The sequence below is a fragment of the Chlamydotis macqueenii genome, chromosome 16 (assembly GCF_036417535.1).
Source record: "Chlamydotis macqueenii isolate bChlMac1 chromosome 16, bChlMac1.mat, whole genome shotgun sequence".
Lineage (NCBI taxonomy): Eukaryota > Metazoa > Chordata > Aves > Otidiformes > Otididae > Chlamydotis > Chlamydotis macqueenii.
Window position 1 is genome coordinate 3,070,949 of NC_141571.1, and position 23,881 is coordinate 3,094,829.

The 23,881-nt window shown below is 41.8% G+C and overlaps 1 protein-coding gene across 4 annotated transcripts in view; it reads left to right on the plus strand.

Annotated features, from left to right (window-relative positions):
* Positions 1-23,881, plus strand: part of TRPC4AP (transient receptor potential cation channel subfamily C member 4 associated protein) — a 35,499-nt gene that overhangs the window by 7,752 nt on the left and 3,866 nt on the right. For 2 of the 4 annotated variants that reach the window (XM_086760956.1, XM_086760957.1), the window contains exons 2-18: positions 1,798-1,926; positions 2,147-2,263; positions 5,235-5,292; positions 6,436-6,491; positions 7,855-7,983; positions 8,922-9,123; positions 11,115-11,303; positions 12,949-13,091; positions 16,251-16,382; positions 17,490-17,548; positions 19,921-20,022; positions 20,630-20,713; positions 21,050-21,140; positions 21,474-21,614; positions 23,018-23,126; positions 23,332-23,444; positions 23,608-23,814. In XM_086760956.1, the coding sequence (XP_086617082.1) occupies positions 1,798-1,926; positions 2,147-2,263; positions 5,235-5,292; positions 6,436-6,491; positions 7,855-7,983; positions 8,922-9,123; positions 11,115-11,303; positions 12,949-13,091; positions 16,251-16,382; positions 17,490-17,548; positions 19,921-20,022; positions 20,630-20,713; positions 21,050-21,140; positions 21,474-21,614; positions 23,018-23,126; positions 23,332-23,444; positions 23,608-23,814 (2,061 nt within the window). Of the gene's footprint in view, positions 1-1,797; positions 1,927-2,144; positions 2,264-3,905; positions 4,026-5,234; positions 5,293-6,435; positions 6,492-7,854; positions 7,984-8,921; positions 9,124-11,114; positions 11,304-12,948; positions 13,092-16,250; positions 16,383-17,489; positions 17,549-19,920; positions 20,023-20,629; positions 20,714-21,049; positions 21,141-21,473; positions 21,615-23,017; positions 23,127-23,331; positions 23,445-23,607; positions 23,815-23,881 lie in introns of those variants that run through there. The other 2 variants (XM_086760958.1, XM_086760959.1) reach the window with 2 other exon arrangements.

The following is a 23,881-nucleotide window of genomic DNA, read 5'->3' on the forward strand; positions in this document are numbered from 1 at the left end:
ATTTTGAGTTTCTGGTTTTGTCCTGCCATTTCTTGTGCGAACGGCCTCCCGAGAAGGACCTGTGTCATTCTCCAGCAACGCGTGTTGATTACTCTTCTTCAGAAGTCAGAAAGCAGGAAGAAATTAAAAATGTGAGAGCTGTGTGTCCTAGATTTTGCTCATGGTGCTTCAGTCACCCCTGGTAGCAAAAAAACCTACTTGAAGAGCCTTGAAATTCTTAGTTATGTACAAATTTGGATATTTCATCAGGAAAAGAACCCTGAGTATCTGGGAAGCTTAGAAGAAGGGTGAGGACCCACAGCAGCTGACATTGCCAGTCTGATTTTTCATGTGCTTGCATCAGTTTTCTGGTCTTCCTGTGTGCTAACAAGCAGAGAAAAGGGGTAAATTCTCAGTCAGAAATTAAAGTATATTTGCATATAATTGTCTGATCAGGAATGGAATGGCCCTTTGGAATTGTACCTTGAGGCATCTCTGAGAAAGATGCCTTGGCTGAAACAATAAGAAGCAAGATCTGGCTGTTAATATTAACAGTGAACATTTAAGCAGGCTGGAGGGGAACAATGCAAGTTGACCACAGAAAGGCTGGGGAGCGATTTGCGCAGAATGAGAGCAGCTGAGAGGTTTAGGTGTGGGAGTAAAAAAACCCAGCCATGTTGCATTGAGATGCAGTCTTGCTGCCCTGAGGATTTTTAATTTTGGTTTTTTTTTTTTTATTTGGAGAGCATATGAAAAATTTGTAAAACCAGCCAGAAATCATGCTGGCTATAGTTCTTGTTGTTGGTAAGTCCCTGTTTTGGGGTTGATCTAGGTACCTCAGAAGTATCATTAAGGAAGGGAGTTAAATTCTGGTTAGCGTGAACTGGATGGTGAACTTCAGTGAAGAGCTTCTCCTTTGTAGCATCTGCTGTCAGTTACCTGGAAGTGTTCAGGCTTCAAAACATCTTTTTGTTGATTCTAAGTAGAATATTTATTAGTCTTAGTCTTGTGCTGCTACTTCATTTTTTTTTTTTCCCAGGTTAAAATACAGTGCTGAATATTAAGAACGTTTTTTTTTCTGTTTTAAGGAGGAGGAAAATGGGGAAAGTTCACACAAATGTATTGGCAAATGCGAAGGTGTTATTTTTTGCAGTTGCAGCCTGCTTCCCAGAAGATAACACCGGTGGTGTTACCCTGCAAATTTAGTTGTTAGTCTCTGTTTATAACCAGCCCAAGACTACAGAGGAAATTTTCACTGTATCTTTTGTACATTCTCCTGGAGCCTGCTTGTAAATCTTAGTGATTTGGGTCATTGCTATGACCTGACCAATAATGGCTTTAGGGACTTGGCTGAGGAAATACTCGTTACTAGCTGAATGTAACGAGCAATGAAGCCTTTCCATCTTCATTGTTCTCTCTACCATAGACTAGCATGAACTTTTGATAGTGTCAAGGGCACCCATTTCCTTTTTTCAGTGACCTGTCAATCAGAGTTCTTCTAATGGAAATATTTAGTCTAGTATGTTCCCATTTAAAAATATTTGATCGGTATCAAAATATGGAAGATTGGGTGCTCTAAATGATAACATCTGCTTTAAGCCCTGTCTTAAGATAGTTTGGCCATCTGTAAAATTCTGCAGCTACCAGTCCTGGATGAATTGCTGCATGGAAATTGGTACTGGATTTTCTAATGGTGCTCTCTACAATAAATTATTTTTCTGCGATACTCTGATAGTGATAGTTTGGGGAGGTGATAAGACTGTTTTCCTGGTTGTAAAGCATTGGATACATGGGAATTATATTCTTTCTTATTTGCAGATCACAGAGGCCTTGCTGAAGGAAAGAGATAAGCAAGCGAAATGGAACGGGATTCCCTTACTGTTGCAAAAGCTGTATGAGCAGAGCCACCCGAACAGCGATTTCTCCCAGTGCCAAAGCATCTTAAAGGTACTGTCTCCACTGCTCTTCCTGAAAGCTAGGCATTATTTTCTTGTTGCTTTTTTTAAAGTCTACTATGATCATATTCTAAGTATTTTTTGATACTGTTTGCATGATAGTGTGTGTGAATTGACTGGTGGAGTAGGTCGCACAGTCGGAGACAGTTGTGTTTATACTGATGAACGGTTATCTTTTTGAACCATAATTCTTTATTTTTTACCGCATGCAGGAAATTTCTCCACTTCTTTCAATGGAAGCCATGGCATTTGTTACAGAAGATAGAAAAGCTGCTCAAGAGTCCACTTTCCCAAATACATACACATTTGACTTATTTGGAGGAGTCGATGTAAGTGTGTTTTATAACGATATCAAAAGATTTCTGCAGAATAGTCGTACCACTGAGAAATCTGTACGGTCTCTGAGACCTTTGAAGTTTCTAACTGCAAGCTACAGAACGACTTTACCGATTTGATGTTAAGCATTAGTACTGTGCCCGTTTCTGTTAATCAGGACGTGAAAAGGGTGTATTTTTGAGGTACTGCATCATCAAAAGTGAGGTGCTTTTTCGTATATGATATAGAGGACCTGACTGTTTCTTGAGGTACTCTGATTTTAACTTCAAAAAGATGATACCTCTAGGTTCTCGGTGAAAACAGTTTCAAATTATTTCTAGTTGTGAGATTAAGTACTGCAATTGGTACTAGAGCACAGAGAGTTTAACTTGCTGCTGAAGGACCTGTGGCTTTTTTTAAATAAGTGCACTAGCGCACTCTTAGCCAGGTTGTCTGTGCTTATTGCTGGCATGCAACGTGCACTTCTTCGTCTATGGAAAATTTTTTAAACGGAGCTTCTGTAATTATTCTGGCAATTTATCTTTTGGTTTATTTATTTTCATTCTACATTACGCATGCTCCTCCAGTTTACTCAGTTGTGTAGTGACAGACTGGGATCTTAGCTTTCACCAGAAATGTGTGATTTGTATTTTCCAGTGAACTAATTGACGCTTTCTTTTTTTTGTTTGTTTGGGTGGTTTTTGTTGGGCTAACTAAACAGTGTCTTTGCCACTTCTCTCTTGTTCAACTTAGCATGCCTTTACTTAATTAAAACTTGTATTTAGGTTATGTTGTTTTGAAATGAGCACTGGTTTAGTTGCTGATATCCTATCAACTGAGGGCAAATGTCTTCAGCTACTCGAGCAATTTAGAACATTGTATGAAAATGTTCTGAATTTCCCTTGTTTTTAAAGGGAAATAGTGATACTTCCTGTAGAAGAGCTTTTAGCATAGTACACAGAAAATGACTTTACGTTTCATATTTAAATAAGTGTGTGTGTTGGGTTTGGGAGGGAGTGTGGTTAGTTTTTGGTGGTTGGGGTGGTTTGTTTTGTTGTTGTTTGTTTTTTTTTTTTTTTTTTCCTTGAGTGGGAGATGGTAGATATCAGATACACTGTGATTGCCTGGTACTCTATGGCCAGAGATTTGGCTGATACCAAGTGGGTTTAATCTGGTGAAAGGCAGTGGTAGAAGCCAGTGCTGTGTGTTTTTGAAAATCCTACTCTAGGAGTTGGAAGGGAAGTACTCTGATCTGCTGGTTCTGTGTGCGCAATGTGCTGATTCTGTGTTGCAGTGTTTCAAACTGTGAAGCATGAGTAACTTCAAAGGACTCAATTTGCAGCATACACTGTATGCTATAATGTGGGATAGTATATTCCTTAAAATATTTTTGGATTCTGACAGCCTTTACATCAAAGAACAAAGGCACATTTGTGTCTCCCCTCTTTATATGAATACACGTAAAATATTCCCCGAGAGTACAAACACATGAACTGGTACATGAGCCTGGTGGACTTTAGACCTGAATGCAACCCCATTCCAAGAAATAAGATCTCCTAACTCCCTTTCTGCACCTTCAGCCTCTGGTGGGGCACCCTCTTACCTGTTCTCTTTCTGCCATGGGACTGCTGTGCTTCTTGCTGCATACTGTTGCAGTTTCAGTAGGATGGCTGAAGAAAGCCCTCTCCAAGGAGTGTCTCACACCACTGCAGTCCAGTCCCTGGAGTGTATGTGAGGAGCATACCAGTTCTGCAAGAATAAGGTGATAAATACATGGTGGGTTATAGTATTGAGCAGGAAAAAAAATAAAATACTAGCTGAGAAGGTCCACTCTGTGGCAAGGCAGGAGTGGAGCCATCATTTCTGCAGCCACCCTTAAAAGGCAGGCTTGGTGTTCTTTCCCCACAGAGCAGGTGGCCTGCATCCCAGCAGCGTAGGGATATCTTTGGATGCTCATCACGGGTACTGAGCCTTGAGGTGTGCGTTCTCCTCCTAAACATAACATAAGCCATTAATATGAGCTACATTACTGCTGCAGTAATTTTTTTTCTATTCTACTGATGCTACAGCTACTATTACAAATATTGCTGGAAAAAAGTATATTCCTCTTTAAAGTTGCCTATTTATTTGTCAGTGCTTAAAATGTGGGCAGTGCCTTCGATACTGTCAGATGTTTTCCTCTGTGTCTGGATAGGCAGTTCATTAACGGAAGGATAAAGTTAAGTTGGGACAAATAGAGCAAGTTGTAAAACGTAAGTGTATTGTCAGTTGGCATGGCTTGACTGGGTGATGCCTGCGTTGCTCTTAAACTGAATTTTCAAACTAGGGGCTTTTTGCAATGCTACTTGCAGAAGTCATGAGTTCCTTCTAGTGGCTAGCTCTCATTTTAAAATAAACTGCTGGTTTGAAACGTATTTTGAAATAAACCAGAGGTGTAGGCCAGAACAGCTAAAGATGACTTCTGCATCTATCAGAACCATAGTTCTGCTTGGAAAGCTGGCTGTTACATTCCTTACGTAGAGAAGAGACCACACTTCCTGTGCCTGTAAACTGTTTGTAAGTATGCGTACAAGGTGCATGTACGCAGGCAGTGTCTTTGTCGATGAGACTAAAATCTGGAGCAATTAAGTTCTGTTAAGTCTGGACCTGAAATGTGTTTTGAGGCCCAGGAAGATTTAGGGTGAGCCTTTGCAGAATTTGCATATCTTTAGAGATTGTTGCTAGATTCGTTATTTTGGGAGATGTGTGGTAGCTATCCTTGACATTAGCTGGATGCATGTGAGATTACATTATCTGCAGACTCAAATTCTTTAAAACTTTCTTGTGAATGTAATTTTGACATCAGTGGGGTTTTGATCGTAGGGCTTCCATTATTCATTTCTGTGACTTCAGCAGAGACAGGACTAAATTTGGATTTGTCACTGAGAGATTAGTTGGTTATTTGTATCCCAATGATGATTGCCTTAATTCTTTTTCTTGTTACAGCTTTTAGTAGAAATTCTCATGAGACCAACTCTTATTACACAGAAAAAGAAACAGAAAAGTAAGTAAATAGGTTTTGTTTTATCTTTTTTTATTCTTGTCTTGTGTCCTTATTAAGGCAGGAATGATTCTATTTTTTTCTGTTACTCTCTTTCCATACCAGCAATTTCCTGTTCCTAAATAAATCGTTGGTTTCTTTGTTCTCTGCAGTACTGATTCAGGCTGGGATTTAGGATAGTCACCTGTTTTAAAGCACAGGTCAGGAACGTTCATGCGCTCAGCATAACCTCATGTTCTCAGCGCAGTAAATCTGCAATCACTGGAGACTTTTATTGTTACTGTGACTATAGCAGCAGTTAACAATTATTAATAATAAGCCACAAAACATTGTTTGTGTAATAGGAGTTACAGAGATCGTGAGATAATGAAAAGGATACTGTTTTCCTGACCTAGTCATGGTGACTGCTCATGTCCAAACTGCTTAAGGAGAGCTTACCAAAGGGGCGCAGTAGCTTCAGTGCGACTTTCCTGCTGAAGTTTAGCATTTTCCTTTCTCCTGTCTGATTCTGCTGGTTCCGTGAACCCTTGCGAGGAAAGGAAATGTCACGGTGCGCTCTGTGCCCGTCAGCTGGGGAACTTCAAAGGTGAAGTAACTTGAACTTGAGCTAGAAGCAGCTGTTGTATGTCTGTACTGAAAACATATTTTAAGTATTAGAATGCTGGAGAAATCAGATTGAAAGCTTTTCTGTGAATTTCTTAATTTCTTATACTGCCTGGAGAAAACTGCATGAACTATCTTTTTTTTTTTTTTTTTTTTTTGTCCCCAATGCTTAATAACTAGAACTAATGCGTGTCTCAGCAGTTTCTCATATTAACAAACTTTGATTTGATCAATGATATTTTTCCTAAAATACAGTTTACATCCCTATAGTTTTCTTTTGTGGTGACTAAGAAGTGCACTAGACCACAAGTACATCTCTGTGGTCCTCGGCAGTACTGACAGTAGTTTTGGAAGAAAGCATGTGAACAGATCAGGTATAGAGTGTTTCTTCCTTGGGTTTCTGTCCTCCAAGGCACTTTCACACGTGATCTGAGCTAGCAGCCAGGATTTCTCATTTGTTTTATAACTATTCGTGTCCCTTCAGTGGACACTACTGTTTCTTGGCAACGTTTACCTAGTGAATGTCTGTTTTCTCCTTTGCAGTAAGCGATGACCTCATCAAGGACTGTTTGAGCATACTGTACAACACCTGTATATGTGTAAGTACAACAGCTGTGGAAAATTGTTCTGCTGGTCATTTACACATGCTGCTTGATAAGACAACATACAGACTCTTTTAAGCATGATTTAAACTGAAATTTAATGAAAAATTTTTTCATCGAAATAAAGTTCAATTCCATGGACAGCAGATTGGTGCTAAGGAAGAGGCTGGGTTAAAGGCCTGTTGAAATACCTTGCCATTAAAATTCTGATGCTGAAAGCACATGCCTCAGATTATGCATGCAGGGAAAACATCATCAGGATTGTTTGCTCAGTTACACAGTTTATCATGTCATAACCTCGAAAGTGTTGTTTAACAAAAATTTTTTTTAAAGCAGCTACTGGCTTGGAGCACTTACAGAGACATCAGCCTAATCACAAGAGTTTGAGTCCTAGTAGATCCTGTTCTCACTGCTAGGTATCTGTGTACGCATAGGAGGGGGAAGAGAGAGAACACTTCTACTTGACTTACATTGGTTTTTTTTTTTTAACTACAGGCGATGCAACTTTTGCAAACCGTGAATAGTGTAACATGCTAAGAAACACGTTTGCAAGTTATAGACCAGCTGCTGTTTTAATTCCCTTCCGTATTACTGCTCTCTCTTGATTGAGAAGTGTTCAGGATCACAGAAGTGGTTTTTGTGCAATATTAACTCTTCTTATGCTTAGGTGTGAATATTCAGGAGTTACCTGAACTGGTCTGGTTCTGTGAGCACTGGTGATTTGTCAGTCATAGAGCAGACAGCTTTGCAAGTGGTAAGGATGTAGTTTTAAGTTTAATTCCGGAAAAGACTGCCTGTGCTTTAAGCAGAGATCAGAGCCTGAAAGCTGTCTTTGATGACCAGAACATGAAAGCTGCCTGTAATGAACTCAGTGATGAACCCCAGTTCATGCTTTAGCGTGACTTTTGAGTTCGTCACCGAGTTCATTAAGGCCAATGCTTGATGCTGGTTGCTCAAACTGGGCCTAGCTGAGAGCAATGCTAGCAGTTTAGGAGGAGCCTAGGGACTACATTTACATACCATAGAGTGGTGCTGGTTACAATTTGTATGCGAAAGCAGAGACAAGCCTCTCTGACGTATTTCCAGGCACGCAGTGTTTACTTTTGATTCAGGCAAGTAAACAAGTGCCTTGAGGTGAAGCCTCTCATCTTGCAGCCTGTAGTTTGTGCAAGCGTTGTGTTAACTTCAAACAAGGACTGGAGTTAGTTTTGGTCACCGTAAACACAATGTTTCGTGGTTTCAGGAATAGCTGATTCAATAACACATCATCTGTACAACTGTCCTGCATGTGCCTGTAACGTGTGAGCTGTCAAGGGGGGCTCTGACTCGGGGTCTGTGTGTGCATCTTCCTGCTTTGTAGACTGAAGGAGTCACAAGGCGACTGGCGGAAAGAAATGACTTTGTGCTGTTCCTGTTTACATTGATGACAAACAAAAAGACATTCCTACAAACTGCAACGCTCATTGAAGATATCCTGGGGGTTAAAAAGGTGAGTTACTGGTTTCTTAATTATTTGTATGGCTTTTCAGACCAGTAGAGGAGAGACAGCTGTTTCTTTGAAAAGTTTCTGAAGATCATAGAAGGGTTTGGGTGGGAAGGGACCTTTAAAGCCCACCCAGTCCAACACCCCTGCAAGGAGCAGGGACATCTCCAACCAGATCAGGTTGCTCAGAGCCCCGGCCAACCTGGCCTGGAACGTTTCCAGGGATGGGGCATCCACCACCTCTCTGGGCAACCTGGGCCACTGCCTCACCCCTCGTTGTAAAAAATGTTTTCCTAATATCTAATCTGAATCTAAAGCTAATCCTGATATTGGTAGCCTGATATAACACAAATAAAATATTAGGGAAAACCTTGAATTAAATGTGTCTGTGTGTGTGTTCTGTGGAAAGGGTGAGGCTCCTATAATTTGTTACTGGTTTTTTTAGAGTAAAGTTGAGAATATTGTACTTTCTGAGATAAGAAACAAGCTTAGTTTGTCTGAACATAAATGCTGAAAACTGTTTTCAACAACTTTTTAATATCTTTTGATGAAAAATACTGAGGAAAAAAAAATTGGGCATCTGTTCTTATTTGTGAGCTTCAGAGAGAAGTGGAAAACTAAACTGAAACTTTGTAATACCTAAATGCAATTTGTCTGTAAATTAGTTTTAAAAAAAAACCAACCCTAAAGTTTGACTTAAATACTGAGTCTTTAAAAGGTGGATATATATACTTCTTGAGTTGATTAACGTAAATGACAGCAGTTGTAAATCACAGGTGTTTTCACTCTTCACTTTTCGGTGACTCTTTGATTCTCTTTTACTAACATTGAAATAACACACAGACCTCTCCAGGGAAGAGCTGTAGCTAAAGCCTTCTGGCTGTGTCTGTGTTCCCTTACTGAATATCATGTACAGCTTACTCAGTTGATGTTGCCTCCTCCAGGAAATGATACAGCTGGATGACATTCCCAATCTTGCCAGCCTTGTGTCCAGTTTTGATCAGCAGCAGCTTGCGAACTTCTGCAGGATCCTTGCCGTCACGATTTCTGAACTTGACACGGGAAGCGATGACAAGCACACACTTCTTGCCAAAAATGCCCAGCAGAAAAAAAACTTGGGTCCTTCTCGAGCTGAAATTAATCAAGGTAATTGTTGTGTTGTGAGCAAAGGCAGAAGAATCTCAACAGTCTGTTAAGTTTCCCTCTTCCCAATGTCACATCTGTAGCATGTGTTTCTAGAGGATACTGTAAGCATTCTGTTTTACTGAGCATTTTTCTTTATTCAATTTCCTCAAGCAATTTCCTAGAAACAGTCTTTTCTGTTAATGAAGCTTACTTTGTAGCTTTCAGTTTTGTATGGTGAGTTGATTTCTGTCATTTCAACCCTCTCTGATAGCTTGTATGGCTTAAAATAATTAGGTTTGGTTTCTATCCCTCAGTCATTTCCATGGCCTTCCCTTCAGCAGCTCTCAATAATTCCGTGTCCTCCTTAAAATAAAATCCTGAACTAAAACTGCATGCGCCATGATTCCTGTCGGAGCAATTCCTTCTCTGATTTTACCTGACATTCTCCTGAGCCAGATGTCTGTCTTTATCAACAAGGAAAGTGTGTTTCACATTAATCATTTTGCCCACCCTTACCACACCAGCCGTGGAAATCTGTGGGTCTAATCTTAATTTTAAGTTTGGCCTCAGTGCAGGTTTCCTTATTTTGCCGAGTACTTCTCAGATACAGAAGTCTTAAATTCATAATCATCCATCTGAGGCAAGACATTTAAATTAATGTACTTTCAAGGACAGGACCTGCTGTTTTCAGCTCTTACTATCCTGAAAAGGTTTTGAGCTTCTGAAGCAGACATTTGCATAGGCCCAGATTAAACAATTTTGGGAAGTGCAAAAAAGGGATTTGGAGCTGATTCTCCCGTCTTCTAACGTTCAGTATTAGCCGTGAAGATAAAACTCTCTAACTGCTGCCACCTCTGCAGCACCCAGTGGGAGATGGATAGCGTAATCCAGCAGGCAGAAGCTGAGAAACTTTAAAGGGGGTGTATTGTCTTCTGCCCTGTGGTTACCAGAGCTTGCTTGTGAAGAGCAATGGACAAGTGTGTGTAGGTGTGGGTACAAAGTTTATTTAAAATTAGTTGAACTAAATAAACTTGGGTCTTGCAGAACTGAATTTAGCCAAGCAAATGTTTAAATAATCATTTTTTTGTTTTGCATGATCAGAGACTCTATCGTTAAAAGCTTTATCAGGGAGCTTATTCTTTCAGAGATGGTACAGCAGGCAGACTCTCGCAACTCTTTCACAATAATGTTCATGGCCAAATTCTTTGTACTTTTCTACTTCATCTGCAAGTGTATAGTGAAGACTTAGCCATGGATATATAATAAACAGGTCCTGTAGTTAAGTTATTCTGTGAAAACTTTAGGACAAAATGCAGCTTCTAGCACCTCCCCAAGCATTTTGCAGATCAGCGACTTCTGTCCTTCACCTGCTGTTTCTAAGGGTGCTGTTGCACAACAATTGAAACCCTCTAACTTGAGGCTGCTGGAGTGTGTTCCCCGTCTGTTTTGCTCCATGGTGAACTAATTCAGGAAGCTGGTACTTAAAAAGCTAACAGCTTTCTGCCCGGCTACTGAAGTGAGCTACTTCAGTTTGCTATGAGACAAAACACCACAGGAGGTAAAATGAAGGAGGTGGCATCGCACAGAAGAAGGAGGAGGTGGAGCTGTCCCTTCTAAGGGCTGCTGCTTTATTTCTGCCAGCTTCATTTTCAGACAGATCCATTCCGTGATACTGACTCACTGTGGACTGGAAAACAGCAGTGCCAGCAAAAGGGAATTGGCTGGAAACAAGCAGTTAGTGTAGGGTAGAACTAATTTTTTTCCAGTGTAAGTCGACATAAACCAGTTTAACACTGACTGAGTTATGCTTAGGGTAAGTGCATTCTCTTCCAGTCCTTAATACAAGAGTGCACAGACTCTTCTGTCTTTAGATCTTTTTAACCAGATGGAATTTGTTTCTGTGTACTCTCTATATTATTAATGTAGATGTTTTGGTACCTTGTGGTATAGTAGATTTTATGATTGTTATGTCAGCGATCTTAAATCGTAGTAAAATGATTTTTCTTTTTCAGCGACACTTTTGAATATTCCAGGCTTCATTGAGCGACTGTGCAAACTGGCAACACGGAAAGTGTCTGAAACAACAGGTACTTCCAGCTTCCTCCAGGAGCTGGAAGAGTGGTACACCTGGCTGGACAACGCACTGGTACTCGATGCGCTGATGAGAGTGGCAAATGAAGAGGCAGAGCAAAGCAGTACAGGTATCTGGCTTGCGTTCCTCTGGCCACCGTTAGCTGATGCAAATCTTAACCTCCTTCAGTGTTTGCCGTGTGTTGCTTTTCCTTTCAGCTGGTATTGATTCCCCTTTTCTTGCATGAAAGGCTGATGTGTCAGCATTTAGGTCTGACTCTCATTTGGTTCTCATGTAGCACTGATTTTTTTTAATGAACTAAAGTTAGCTAAAGGAAATGTCCTGTAGCAAACTGTGCCCTTTGAACACCTGGATAACACTGTACATTCTCAGCACGGGTCTCTCCTGGAGTGACAAAAAGGACACACGTCTCACGTAAGTGACTTTACCAGCATTTTGCTCCAAAACGTAGGCTGGTGGGTGACCTTAGGTCCAAATACTTCATGCCAAACAAGCAGTCCCTTCTTTAGAAAGGAAAGATAGTTCCAGCAAAATTGAGTAAATTGGAAAGAAATGGAAGTGTTAATATAACATTAGGAAAATGCTTTGAAGCAAGCGTGTGGTTTGTCTTGTAGAACTCAAAGTACTTGGTAGCATAATGAGTTATCCCAAAATTTTGGTATCTAAATCTTTGTTTCTGTGCTTCTTTGGAAAACTTTCTTCCTTATCCAACTTTATTAGTTTTGTAGGAATTAATTGTTAAAATTAGGAATTAATTGTTAAAACTTCTGAAAATACACAGAAGATAAAATATGTGGATGCTTCAACAGCATCTCTCACGCACCTTTGTACACATCAACTGGGTGGAAACTGGAGAATGTTTGGTATTTTGGAACAGAATTCACAAGGCAATTTTGCTGAGGTGGAACATGCCCAGTCACAGCTCTTGACCCACCACATCAGCTAGCAAGCAAACCTAGACGTGCTTTCCCAGAATACTGCTTCAGTCTCCAGTGGCTTGTGGCTTAGGGACTTCTGAGTCAGAGGTGGTGTCTGTGCTTTTTTGCCTTTGATGGTTTCCTTCCTTTGTGTGTTTGCCTAGTTACTCTTTCTTCACCTGTGTGCAAAAAGCATCCATGCTGTCCTGTGGCAGGGCAGTTTGTCACTTAGTTACGTACTGTGTAAAGACCTAACTCTTTCTTGAACTGCAGCCTACAAGTTTCACCGTGTCCTTATTTACTTTCTCTGTGTCACTCGTGATTTCTGTTGTGCTTTCCTCTTGCAGTCATGTAATCATCCCATTTCTGCCCTTAGCAGTGGGATTCTGGATAGGGCTATGAAAATTATTTAACTGTGGCTTAAGTAAACTGGTACTGAGGTATTAAATGAAAGTAGATTAATAGTAAATGCTTCTGATAATCTCACTCCTACTTTTATTACCTATTCTGCCATGTCCTTTGTGGTTCAGTATATTAATTCATATAGGTGATCCTACTTACTTTAGGTAGATGATGCCATTCAGCTTATTATGAAAAAATGAAATAATTTTTTTAAATCTAGTTTTGTCTCCTCTGAAGTTCCACCTAGATTTTTTTTTTTCCTCTTCTGCAGCATTTAATTTAAATGGATTATTTGTCGCTATTTTTAGTTGAGAAGGAGCTTCAAGCAGACGTGCTGGTCTTATATCTGCAATGTGTCAGTGTAAAAGTAATAACCGTAACAAATCCTTTCCCACTGAAGCTGCCTCAGGCTCACATCTTTGCCTTCTTGTTCAGAGTCTTCGGATGAAAGTGGCTTGGCCAACACCTCAACGCGAACGCAGCTCCCACAGTCCATGAAGATCATGCATGAGATTATGTATAAGCTGGAGGTGTTGTATGTTCTCTGCGTGCTGCTCATGGGGAGGCAGAGGAATCAGGTGAGCGCTTCTGAATGGCCACCCGTGCGGGAGTTGTCATCTCTTTAAACCTAAGTGCTTAATCATTAGGTCACGGACACAGAAACGTGAAGGGTAAAGCTCAAGGCATAAAGCTGGGCAAATCCCATCATTGCAGCGATGCACAAACAGGCAGTGTTTCGTCGCTGAGAACCGGAATGAGCCATTGGGCAGAGCTGGTCACCGGCGCGGAGGCGGTGGCCAGCGTCTGCGCTGTTGCTCTGGTGCAAGATAGATGCAGGATGCTTCCTCCTGGACGAGGCCTCCTGTCTCTGTGAGTGAGGAAGCGTGTGGATGTACCTGGGTGCTGTGGGATCTGCAGCCAGGTGTTCTTCTCCCTCCTGGTGCACTGGAATGGAGCCCTGTCAGGCCTTCCCCTCCTTTGGCTGCTTTTTTGGGAATCCTCTGCGGTGATTTGTGAATGGGTGATTTTTGCAGTAGGTTAGCATGTCTCAGCTGAGTGAGCATGTGGTTAAACTCTTAGCTGGGAGGATACACTTCAAGTGCTGTGTGCACTAGAAAGCCCACTCATCTCTTCCTTTTGCATTTCTTGCTTTTGAAATTAAGAATAATTTGTTTCCTGCCTCCCATAGGCTTATGGTAAACCAGTCACTGCAGCTTGGCTGTATTTTGATTTTAAACAGGTCAAAAGCACATTGTGAAGGGAAAAGTAAAGCCATTCATTGGTGCAGTTTTAACAGGTTTCCAACAATGGCAATCTTCTCAGCTCAGCAGAGCAGCTTGGAGCAGCAGGGGCATTTGGACGCCCTAGAAACTGGGAGGATCAAATGGTTTTGAGTTGTTGAAGGGCTGTTGTATTAGGCAAGAGTAGCTGTGTTGAGGGGCTGTTGCTTGAGCACATTTGTCTTGAGTATTTTGTTCTTTGCTAGCAACCTCCCACTGTATAGGAGTCACAAATACTCGCTGCAGGCAATCTCTTAAATCTCGAATTTAAAATAGAAATGCATTTGTAGTGTAGTCCTGAACATAACTAACCTGTTCACACTGAGTCTGCAAACGGATACTCAGCAGTGACTTGGCTCCTGCCTGCTGCCAGGCTGGGGATGATGGCGCCCTTGGGGATGAGTGGTGTTTCACTGCAGAGCTGTGCCTTTGCTTCCTCCTCGTTATGGTCACACCTTGAATTACTCTCCTGTCTTGCATCTCTGTATTGTGGTGAAAGGCAAGCAGCTGGTCTGCTTGCTCCTGTTGCAGGGAGCCAAACTGCATGCAGTAGATGCTCATAATAGTTTTACTAGTGAGAAAGCAATAGAGCAATTCATACGAAGCTGGGCAGCAACTGGCAAAGTCAAAGGAGTTTGAAGGGTGAATGGAGAGCAGGGATTGTCTCGGCATCCCCAGGCTGAGTAGCTGTAATGAGTTTGGGGTCTGGGAGAGAGCATGATGCAAAGGCAGTGATCGTGACTCAGGAGCTTCGTCATGCAGTTGTCTGTCAGGTGAGAACTTAAGAGTTAAGCAAACTAAAAGTAGACTGAACACACTCGAAATTAAGGGTGAGTCATTTGGAATAAGCAGGTTGTGCTCTGCATGGAAAGGAGCAGATTCATGAGTTGGAACGATCAGCATAGAGAGCTCCTTCTTTAGTGAGGGGTGGAGGCTCTTGCAGGCAGCTCACACGCTCGGTTTCATCCTGTTGTGCTTGTGCCGTGCTGGCCACTGCGGGACGAGGACTACAGGGAGCGCTTTGTCTGGAGGCATCCCTCAGAGCTGTTTTTGTTGGAGGCTTGCGATGAGATCACAGTATCCGAGAGCACTTTAAAGTAAGGGAGCACCGAAGGACTCCAGGCATTGCAGTCTGTCAGGGTAGTATGGATGAGGTGGAAAGGAGCTGTCTCTTTCCTCGGGGGTGATGTTCGGAGATGCCCAGCAGTGGGAATGTGATTTTGATACAGGTGGGAAAGTCAATGGCTACAGCCAAGAGGAATGCAAAAGGCCATCAGCTGTGCTGCGAACAAGAATAAAAATGACAACCTGTGAAATAGCATCGACTTCCAATATTTTTGGTTCATTCAGGTGTTTGAAAAAAATAGAACAAATGGAGTGATCTGCTTGAAATACTGCTCGTTACAATTCTGCATCTTGGGATGACCTAGGTTATTGTTCAGGTGGCTTGTTTTTAAGGAGTATGCACATTACTGCTTTGAACACTTAATTTTTACAGGACATTGGGCTTACTAATTGTGTGGTTTTCATTCGCACTCCATCTCAAAGGATACTGCTTGTCAGGGGCCTACAGCTGATGAGAGTCTCACTTTGTGTTCCTCCTATTCCTCATCTCCCAAATTGCTTACATCAAAAGTATAAAAGCTTGACCTGAAGGTATTTAACAGCTGTTCACACCAAAATTACGAGCTTTTTTACATGAGCAATTCTATAGCCTGTTTCAAACATGTCATGATGTACCGCATCCTAACTTGGCAGGCAGACTAATAGATAAACCTGAGTAATTTGGCATTTTCTTCTCCTCTGAGCATTCTCTAAAGAAGCTCAACTTCCTCTTAACCTGAGGGAGCAGTGCTCGAACCGTGGTGTGGTTGTGTTACTGCTGGACTCTGCTTTGCTCAGAACTCCTGTCTGGGTCACTTGAACAAAAACAATGGACTTGCTGGTGTTAGGTTTATGGTTGGACTTGATGATTGTACAGGTTTTTCCAACCTGAATGATTCTATGATACCAATAGTTTGTGTTGTCTTCAGAGGACTACCTCAGCTTCAGCTGTGTGAACTGGAAAGGCAAGGGATGCTCAGTGGATGACTCGCAGCAGAATATTTGCAGTTTGGTTTTGTGATACGTAGCAGTTGGGTAGAGATGTATTTTCAATGTGCTGTAAGTTATCTCCAGCATCCAGAGCCGCTCCCAGCGGCACAGTGGTTAATCAAAGCACTGACTGACAATTTTTCTCCCAAAATGTCTGGTTTCTATCCATGTCCACCAAATGGAAACTGCTCTAGTGATACACCATGGTTACTGTGCACGTTAACACAAACACATGGTTTGATAAAATAATTCATTCTTTCTGTTGTCTGAGGGTGATGTAATTGTGCCCATCTGTTTACCAGACTACGTTATATCCATGTTTGATGCTGCAGCAAATTATTACGTGCTTCTCTTGTTTTCCAGGTTCATAAAATGATAGCAGAGTTCAAACTGATTCCTGGCCTGAACAACTTGTTTGACAAACTGATCTGGAGAAAGCATTCGGCATCAGCCCTTGTTCTGCATGGACACAATCAAAATTGTGACTGCAGCCCAGTGAGTAACTTTTAAAATTCTGTGTTGTATTTTGATCTTATTTATCATATAATTCTGAGGAGTTGTATTGAGTAACTGGATGCTTCTATAATGAATTAATTGAGACATAGAAGTAGTCCAACAAAGAGCAGCAAAGCTGGAGAAGTGTCTAGAGAACAAGTCTTTTGAAGAGCAGCTGAGTTTTTTAGTCAGGAGAAAAGGAGGCTGAGGGGAGACCTTGTCGCTCTCTACAACTACGTGAAAGGAGGCTGTAGTGAAGTGGAAGTCGGTCTTTTTTGCCAAGTAACAAGCGATAGGATGAGAGGAAATGCCCTCAAGTTGCGCCAGTGGAGGTGTAGGTAGGGTATTAGGAAAAATTTATTCACTGAAAGGGTTATCAAGCGCTGGAACAGGCTGCCAAGGGAAGTGGTTGAGTCACCATCCCTGGAGGTATTCAAAAGACGTGTAGATGTGGTGCTGAGGGATGTGGTTTAGTGGGACTTGGCAGTGTTAGGATTATGGTTGGACTTAATGATCCTAAGGGTCTTTTCCAAGCTAAATGATTCTATGATTCTATGGTAGTATTCAGTTTATTGTGAATTATTGTTTTCACTTAAGTTTTTATCTTTGGCTCATTCTAGCTATTTAGCAGAGGGCAATTTAGCCTTTCCCCTCTCCAGTTTAGGAGAAAGGGGTAAATTCTGTGGTCTCTGGAGGTTAAAGGCAGGACAAAACCAAAACTTAATGAAACAACAGCTAGTAGGTCTAGCAAGAAGAGGCACAGAGCAAAAAGTAGATCACAATCAGGTTTTGGGTGGGATTTGAGTTTCAGGTTTTTATCTCCAAACTTAAATATTATAAATCAGTCAGTACAGTGATGAGCTTTTTTTGCAGTGAGAAGAAATTGTTAACTGTTACATGCTTAGAATTGCAGGCACTCTCTGCTTCTGTTCTATTTTGAGAAGCCCGCAAGTGCAGCCCCCTCCCTTTATGCAAGCCATTTGCTCTGCTGTCCAAACGAGTTTGATTCGGATGGGTGTTCAATTCAGCTGTTCCGTGTCAGCTCAGTAACTAATGATATCCAAAAATACTGAAGTGAATTTTTCCAACTTTCTTCTCTCTTTTCAGGACATCACTTTAAAGATACAGTTCTTGAGGCTTCTTCAGAGCTTTAGTGATCACCATGAGTGAGTATGAAAAGCAGTGGTAGGTTGTGGCTCAGTGGTATTATTTGCCTGGTTGCAGTTACGGCAGGTGTCCTAGGCAGACTCCATGTGAATGGAAAATTTTGCATGTTCATGTGCCTTTCAGCTCCTGCTATGAAAAGGCTAAGGATATGCTCTCCAGTGGGCATGTCTTAGTATGTCTGTTGGTGATTAGAAATAGCCCTTTTTGCTTCATGTTGAAACAAACTGAAACATTCATGCAATGAGTTAACAGCTTCTGGCTGAAGAAATAAGGAGGCAGCTTTCAGGATGCTGTTTATCTGTCTTCTCCCTGAGAGTTGGTAGCAAGCCAATGTGCTCACAAGAGCACGTGTACCCTGTGCGGACATGTTCAGGTTTAATGCAATGGAACGAGCACGAAACAAAGGCTTTTGGAAGATCAGGGTGACAGGCAGCGTACCTCTGAAGAGGTTAATCTTTTGCCTTTGTAAAAAGGCTGGAAACACATGATTGCTGTGTAAGTAGCAGTGGAGAAGACCTGATAAAACTGGGTGGGAAAATGTTAGGGGAACAATTATCTGTCGGCTAGCCATCGGGAAGCTACGCTGGAGATGGGAAAGCTTCTGTTTGCCTTCAGAAGGCATACTTGTAAAGCGTGAGTCTGCTGGAGTTGTTGAGAGGTGATGCTGTTTGCCTGGGGTTTTTTTTGTTTTTTTTTTTTTTAGTGCTGTGCTGCTCATGCAGAGGTACTTATTGCTCTTTTTCTGACTCGCAGAATCATATCTTGCATTCTGTCAGTGTCCAGTTGCTCTAATTCAGTCCTGCAAGGTGGTGTTCTGTTCCTTACAAACATCTGCCTTTGAGGCATGCTGCACTTCTTGCCTAGCTGGTCATACCTACAGCCAGGGTGATATTTTTGTGTAGGTTTTATCTGGTACTGTTAGATATGTGTACTGGAATTATCAGCCTTTGTGACTGGGAAGTATTAGCTTTCGGAATGGGGAGCTGCTGGACACACTGTAAGCATAATAGGAGGGCTGACCTGTCATAAGTCCTCCGTGACCTGTCATAAGTCCTCCGTGCAAGACGTTGTTTGCCCAGGAATCACTCCAGATTTTCCAATAAAATCTCTTGGGATGATGTTCCTATTTAAGTAGCTACTAGAAAGACCTCAGGCTTGTTTAAACAGAAAACAGCTTTCAGCTGTAGCGTTGGAGCAAGTGGAATGTGTGGAATCTGGTTGGGGTTTTTAAACAAACATGAACTTTCTGTGAAATCACAGATAAGCTGAGTTAGCTGAGGAGAGGATGAGAGCAAGTACTTACATACTAATATTAACTTTTAGTAAAATTATGTATAAACTGAACTTGGAGAGCAATTTATTGCTTGGAGAGGGAGGCTGTATTTTCATTACAGAAAACCTGTTGGTCCAGATCAAAAGAGCCTTCACGTGACAGCCTCAGTGGGCGCTAATCTGGAAGACAGCGTTTGAAGCCAGATAGCATCCCCATTGCCTTTCTGGCCTAATGATTTATCCTCTGTGTGGCTGTTGTGTTTTGATGTATAGTTTCTCTTTGCGCACTCACCCACATACTCACCGCTGCATCCTGGTTTCCTGTAAATAAATCCTTGCTTTCTGACTCTGAGCAGTTTGAAGGAGGAGGGCTCTGAGGGAACGTGCTGGCGTTGGGCAGGGAGCCTATCAAAGTGAGCCTCTGGGCTACATTTCTGCTTTGTCAGACTTGTTCTGCATTTAATTTATCTTACGGACGAATTAATCGGTTTTCGTTATTAAAAGTTCAGTATTTGAGTAAAGCACTTCATGCAGATTCTGTGGTTTTATATACATTCCTGGTTTGATTTCTGTATTTCGTGAAGTTTTCAGATATTTCTAGACTAAACAATTTGCTTATAGTAATAAAATTCCAGGATGACTGAGTACTTTCCTGCAGTTTCTGCTTTCCAGTTCAGGCTTATTACTGATGATAAGTGTAGTCACTATACAGTGGAGAAAGACTAGGAAGCTGTCAAAAAGTTTGCTATTTGTCTGCTGAAATTCAGCAAAATGTTGCTGAGATTTTCAAATATGAGTGTTATCCAGAAGTAAATATTGACAAAACAAACCGTTAGATCCTGAACAGGTCAGCAAAGAACCAGCATCTCAAAGCCAGTCAGTATTGAAACTTGCATTTGGTAAACTTTGGAGGAAGCTTATAAAACAACAGCTAGCTAATAGAGCTTGAACGGTTGTGAAGAGCTGGAGAGGTGAATGCCAATTGCTTAGTCCTGCAGCACTCATAGGCATGTGGCTTTGCTTTTCATGGAATTGCACATTTGTCCACCTTTGAATTCATCATATTTTTCTCCACTGCTCCCCGATTGTCTTCCTTCAGGAACAAGTATCTCCTTTTGAACAGCCAGGAACTTAATGAGCTCAGTGCGATCTCCCATAAAGCCAACATCCCTGAAGTTGATGCAGTTGTCAACACAGATAGGTGAGTAGGGACAGAGCGTTCAGGTCAGCAGCTTCTAGCATTTTGCAAGCACTTATGTTGGAGGTTTGACGTCACCTGTTCCTTTGAGGTCCTTCTGTCCACCTGACTTGCTTTAACTTCAGTGACATGTTTCAGCAGGAAGCGTCTAGCTTTGTGTGATGTTTATGGTCATTAGCAAATCCAAAGATTACTTGTGCTCGGAGTAAGGCACTTCAAAAACAAAAGTAAACCTCAGATGGGAGTTTGGAGTTCATGGTGCAGACTCCATTGAGATGTCCTAGGTCTGCCTGTTTGGCCTTTCTCACTGCAGGCGTTGCAGACAGACCTGGGAATTGAACTGGGATCCCTGGGATTCAGGAGCAGCCTGTGCACACATAATGTCCATTCCCTGTCTGCATAAACAGATCTAAGTGTGCCTGCTCAGAGTCTTTATTTTAAGAGCAGCGAATAACTAGAATAAGCTAAATTAGATTAACATGTTAAACCGCTTACAGAATCTCTTGTGTTACATTTGAGTGTCTGTTAGATTGACTGTTTTGATTTGATCAGCTCTTTAATACACGATTCTGATGTACAACTCGCGCTGTAATTTCTTCACATGCTCTAGGAGTCTGGTCTGTGATGGGAAAAGAGGTTTGTTGACCAGGCTGCTTCAGGTCATGAAGAAGGAACCAGCTGAATCCTCCTTCAGGTGGGCTCACTTTGTACTGTAACATGCTGGTTTGAGTTGACTGGGAAGCTGATTTGTTTTCGTACAGCTTACAGCAGTTGAAAAATGCTTGAAAATCGTAACCTGGGGAAAGATCTGACTTTGCATTTGGCTACAATGGCAGCTCAAGTGAGGGAAAATGCCAAAGTTTGCGTTGGACCTCATACCCAGTAGTGAGGGATTTTCTGCAGAATCAATAGGCCTTGACTCCAGCTTCAAACTGGAATGAAACAGATCAGGAAATTTGATTTAAATTATAGTTGTGATGAAAAATTCCCCTTGCTCCAAAATTAAAACCTATTTTCTTCTATTTCTCAGGTTTTGGCAAGCGAGGGCAGTTGAAAGTTTTCTGCGAGGCACCACCTCCTATGCAGACCAGATGTTCCTGCTGAAGAGAGGACTCCTGGAGGTAAGGAAGTATATGTCCAGCTTCCTCTGTAATGTGTCTCCGTAGCAATCAAGAGGGATTTATCTGTAATGCATTCGAAAGGGGGTAAAAATGTAGGGAGTAGGGCAGTTTCTGAAAAGTATTTGTGAATTCTGCTCGTGGCACCCAGTTACATAGCCTGCATCACTGGGAAGTTAATTTAACAGAAGACTCATCTGGATTTTTGTCTTCAGTTCTGTCATCTAAGAACTAAACCTGCAGATAAATGTTTCAAATGGCTATTAAACCAGAGTCTGTGCTGTAACGCTGGCTTGGGCTGAGCTGTAGCAATAACATGTTTTCCTCCCGTGCCAGCATATTCTCTACTGCATTGTTGATAGTGAGTGCAAATCACGAGACGTGCTTCAGAGTTACTTTGACCTTCTGGGAGAACTGATGAAATTCAATATTGATGCGTTCAAGAGGTTCAACAAGTACATCAACACAGATGAGAAGGTAAATATTTGTAAAAGCTGTCCCCGGTGGGTCAGATTGCACACTCTTCTAACCAAACGTAGCACTAAAACTTGCTGATTTTGGTGTTGTCATTGAGCTTGGTGCACGGTAAACACTAAGGAGTGAGCTGCCAAAGTCCCTTCACGAGTACGTATGTTGCTGTGTACGCTTGTGTTTTCAGGAGTGCTCCCAGCTGTTCTGAGTCAGCAAGCACTGAGCTGTTAAGAAAACATTGCCCTGTTACGTGATGGGACGAGTCTAAGGTCAGGGCTCAAGGATGGTGAAACATTTCCTGTGAAGTCACTGGGTTTTGGGTTAAGCTGGTAGTTGTGGAAGTTGAGACAGGCTCCAAAAAATCTTTTACTGGAGCTTGAGGGGGAAGGTTCCTCATTAAGAGAACCTGAAGTATTCCTTAATGTTTGATACTGCAAAAAGACACGTTATCTTTCATGTTATTTGAACTTCCAGACATTTTAAGAAGTCATGGCTGATGTAATTACCAATAAAATTTAGTTGCCTATGTAGATTAAGAATGGGCAGCTCTCTCTGCGAAGTGGTTTTACGCTTTGTACACTTTGTAGCGTAGAACATCAGTTGTTGGGGAGGTTTTGAGTGACCTCATACTCTCGCTTATATTACTGGAATTCTTTTTTTTTTTTTTCTCATTCTGTATGAATCCTTCACTGTATTTCTTCCTAGCGCTGTTTGCTTGTCCAAAAAGTGTAGGAAAACATGGAGCTGGAGGAACTACAGAGGCCAGCAGCCATGCTGTCTCATCTCCCTCTTTCCAAACAAATAGTGTGTGAAATCTTGGTCTCATTGAAGTGACACAGCTTCGGAAGAGATTCTAGTGGAGCCAGGACTTTGGCATTTTTCTGTTCCGTAGTGTTTTTAAGGTACTTGCTGTAGAGATCCTTTGGTCAGCCCCCAGTGCTTGGGCTGGATGAGGCAGGCATGGAGTGTCTGTCTCCTCTTACTCTTGTTAGAGATAAGAAAAAGCTACTGGCCCTGAGTATTTTGGCACCCAGAACCTAACTCTTGTTTCTGAAGGGAAGGGGAAATTCTCCACATCTGTGACGCCTTATGTTGATGAAGTGCATGTTTTAGGTGCTTGTGCTCAGAATTCAAAGCAGTTTCTCCAGTAACCTTCAAGAACTGCACTCCTGCAGTGTCGAAAATCTGGAGAGTGCTTACAGTTGCCCTACTTGCCAAACCCTGTTCATTGCTCTTTCCACTTGGGCTCACTGACCCGTTTCCCTTGTGCTGACAGTAATTGGTTTGGTACACCATGTGCATTCTGAAAAGGCTATGAAATGCTGTTCTGCCAGACTTCCTCTGTGAGAGAGAATGAATTTATTTTTTGCTTGTGTTTTAATGCAAGACTAAAAAGTATCTCTCTGTAGTTCCAGATATTTTTAAATCAGATCAACAGTTCATTGGTTGACTCAAACATGCTGGTTCGCTGCATTACGCTGTCCCTGGACCGCTTTGAGAATCAGTCTGATGCTAAAGGTAAGGAACAAAAAGTGGCATGGGAAGCGTGTGTGTGTGTCTGATAGTGATAATGGTTATTTTAAGTCTGCGCTTTGAAAATTCTGGTTTTAGACAGAGAAATGCCACTCTGCCGGTTTGTTGTTACAGTTCTTACTGGTGTATTGCTTGGACCAATGTGTCTGAACTTTAAGCACCTGATGATTGTTTTTTTCCTCTTGTACAGTTGCAGAAGTCCTGTCAGAGTGCCGCCTGTTGTCATATATGTCCCAGATGTCCATGAGAATGTCCTTTCTTTTCCGTCTCATTAATATTATTCATGTACAGACGCTTACACAGGTAAAGAGCTGACAGTAACTGCCGTTACCTCGCTGATACTGTGTAGTGATGGACTGGGCTGGGAGCAGGGAGGAACCTGGCATCTCTTGAGGAGAACCATGTCTCTTCTTTCTTGATATTTTTGTTGTTGTTCTTTGACCTACTGTGTCGTTTTTACTTTTAGGAAAACGTCAGTTGTTTGAACACAAGTTTAGTTATCCTAATGCTGGCCCGAAGGAAAGAGAAGCTACCTTTTTATCTGCACACTTTGCAACAGATGGAATATACAGAAAAATACCCAGGCTTCATACTGAACAACTTCCACAGTCTCCTGCGCTTCTGGCAACAGCATTACCTCAACAAGGATAAAGACAGCACCTGCTTAGAAAATGTATGTGAACCTCTTACCCATAGCAAGAATCAATCACAGTGATATCTCTCTACCGGTCACCTAGCAA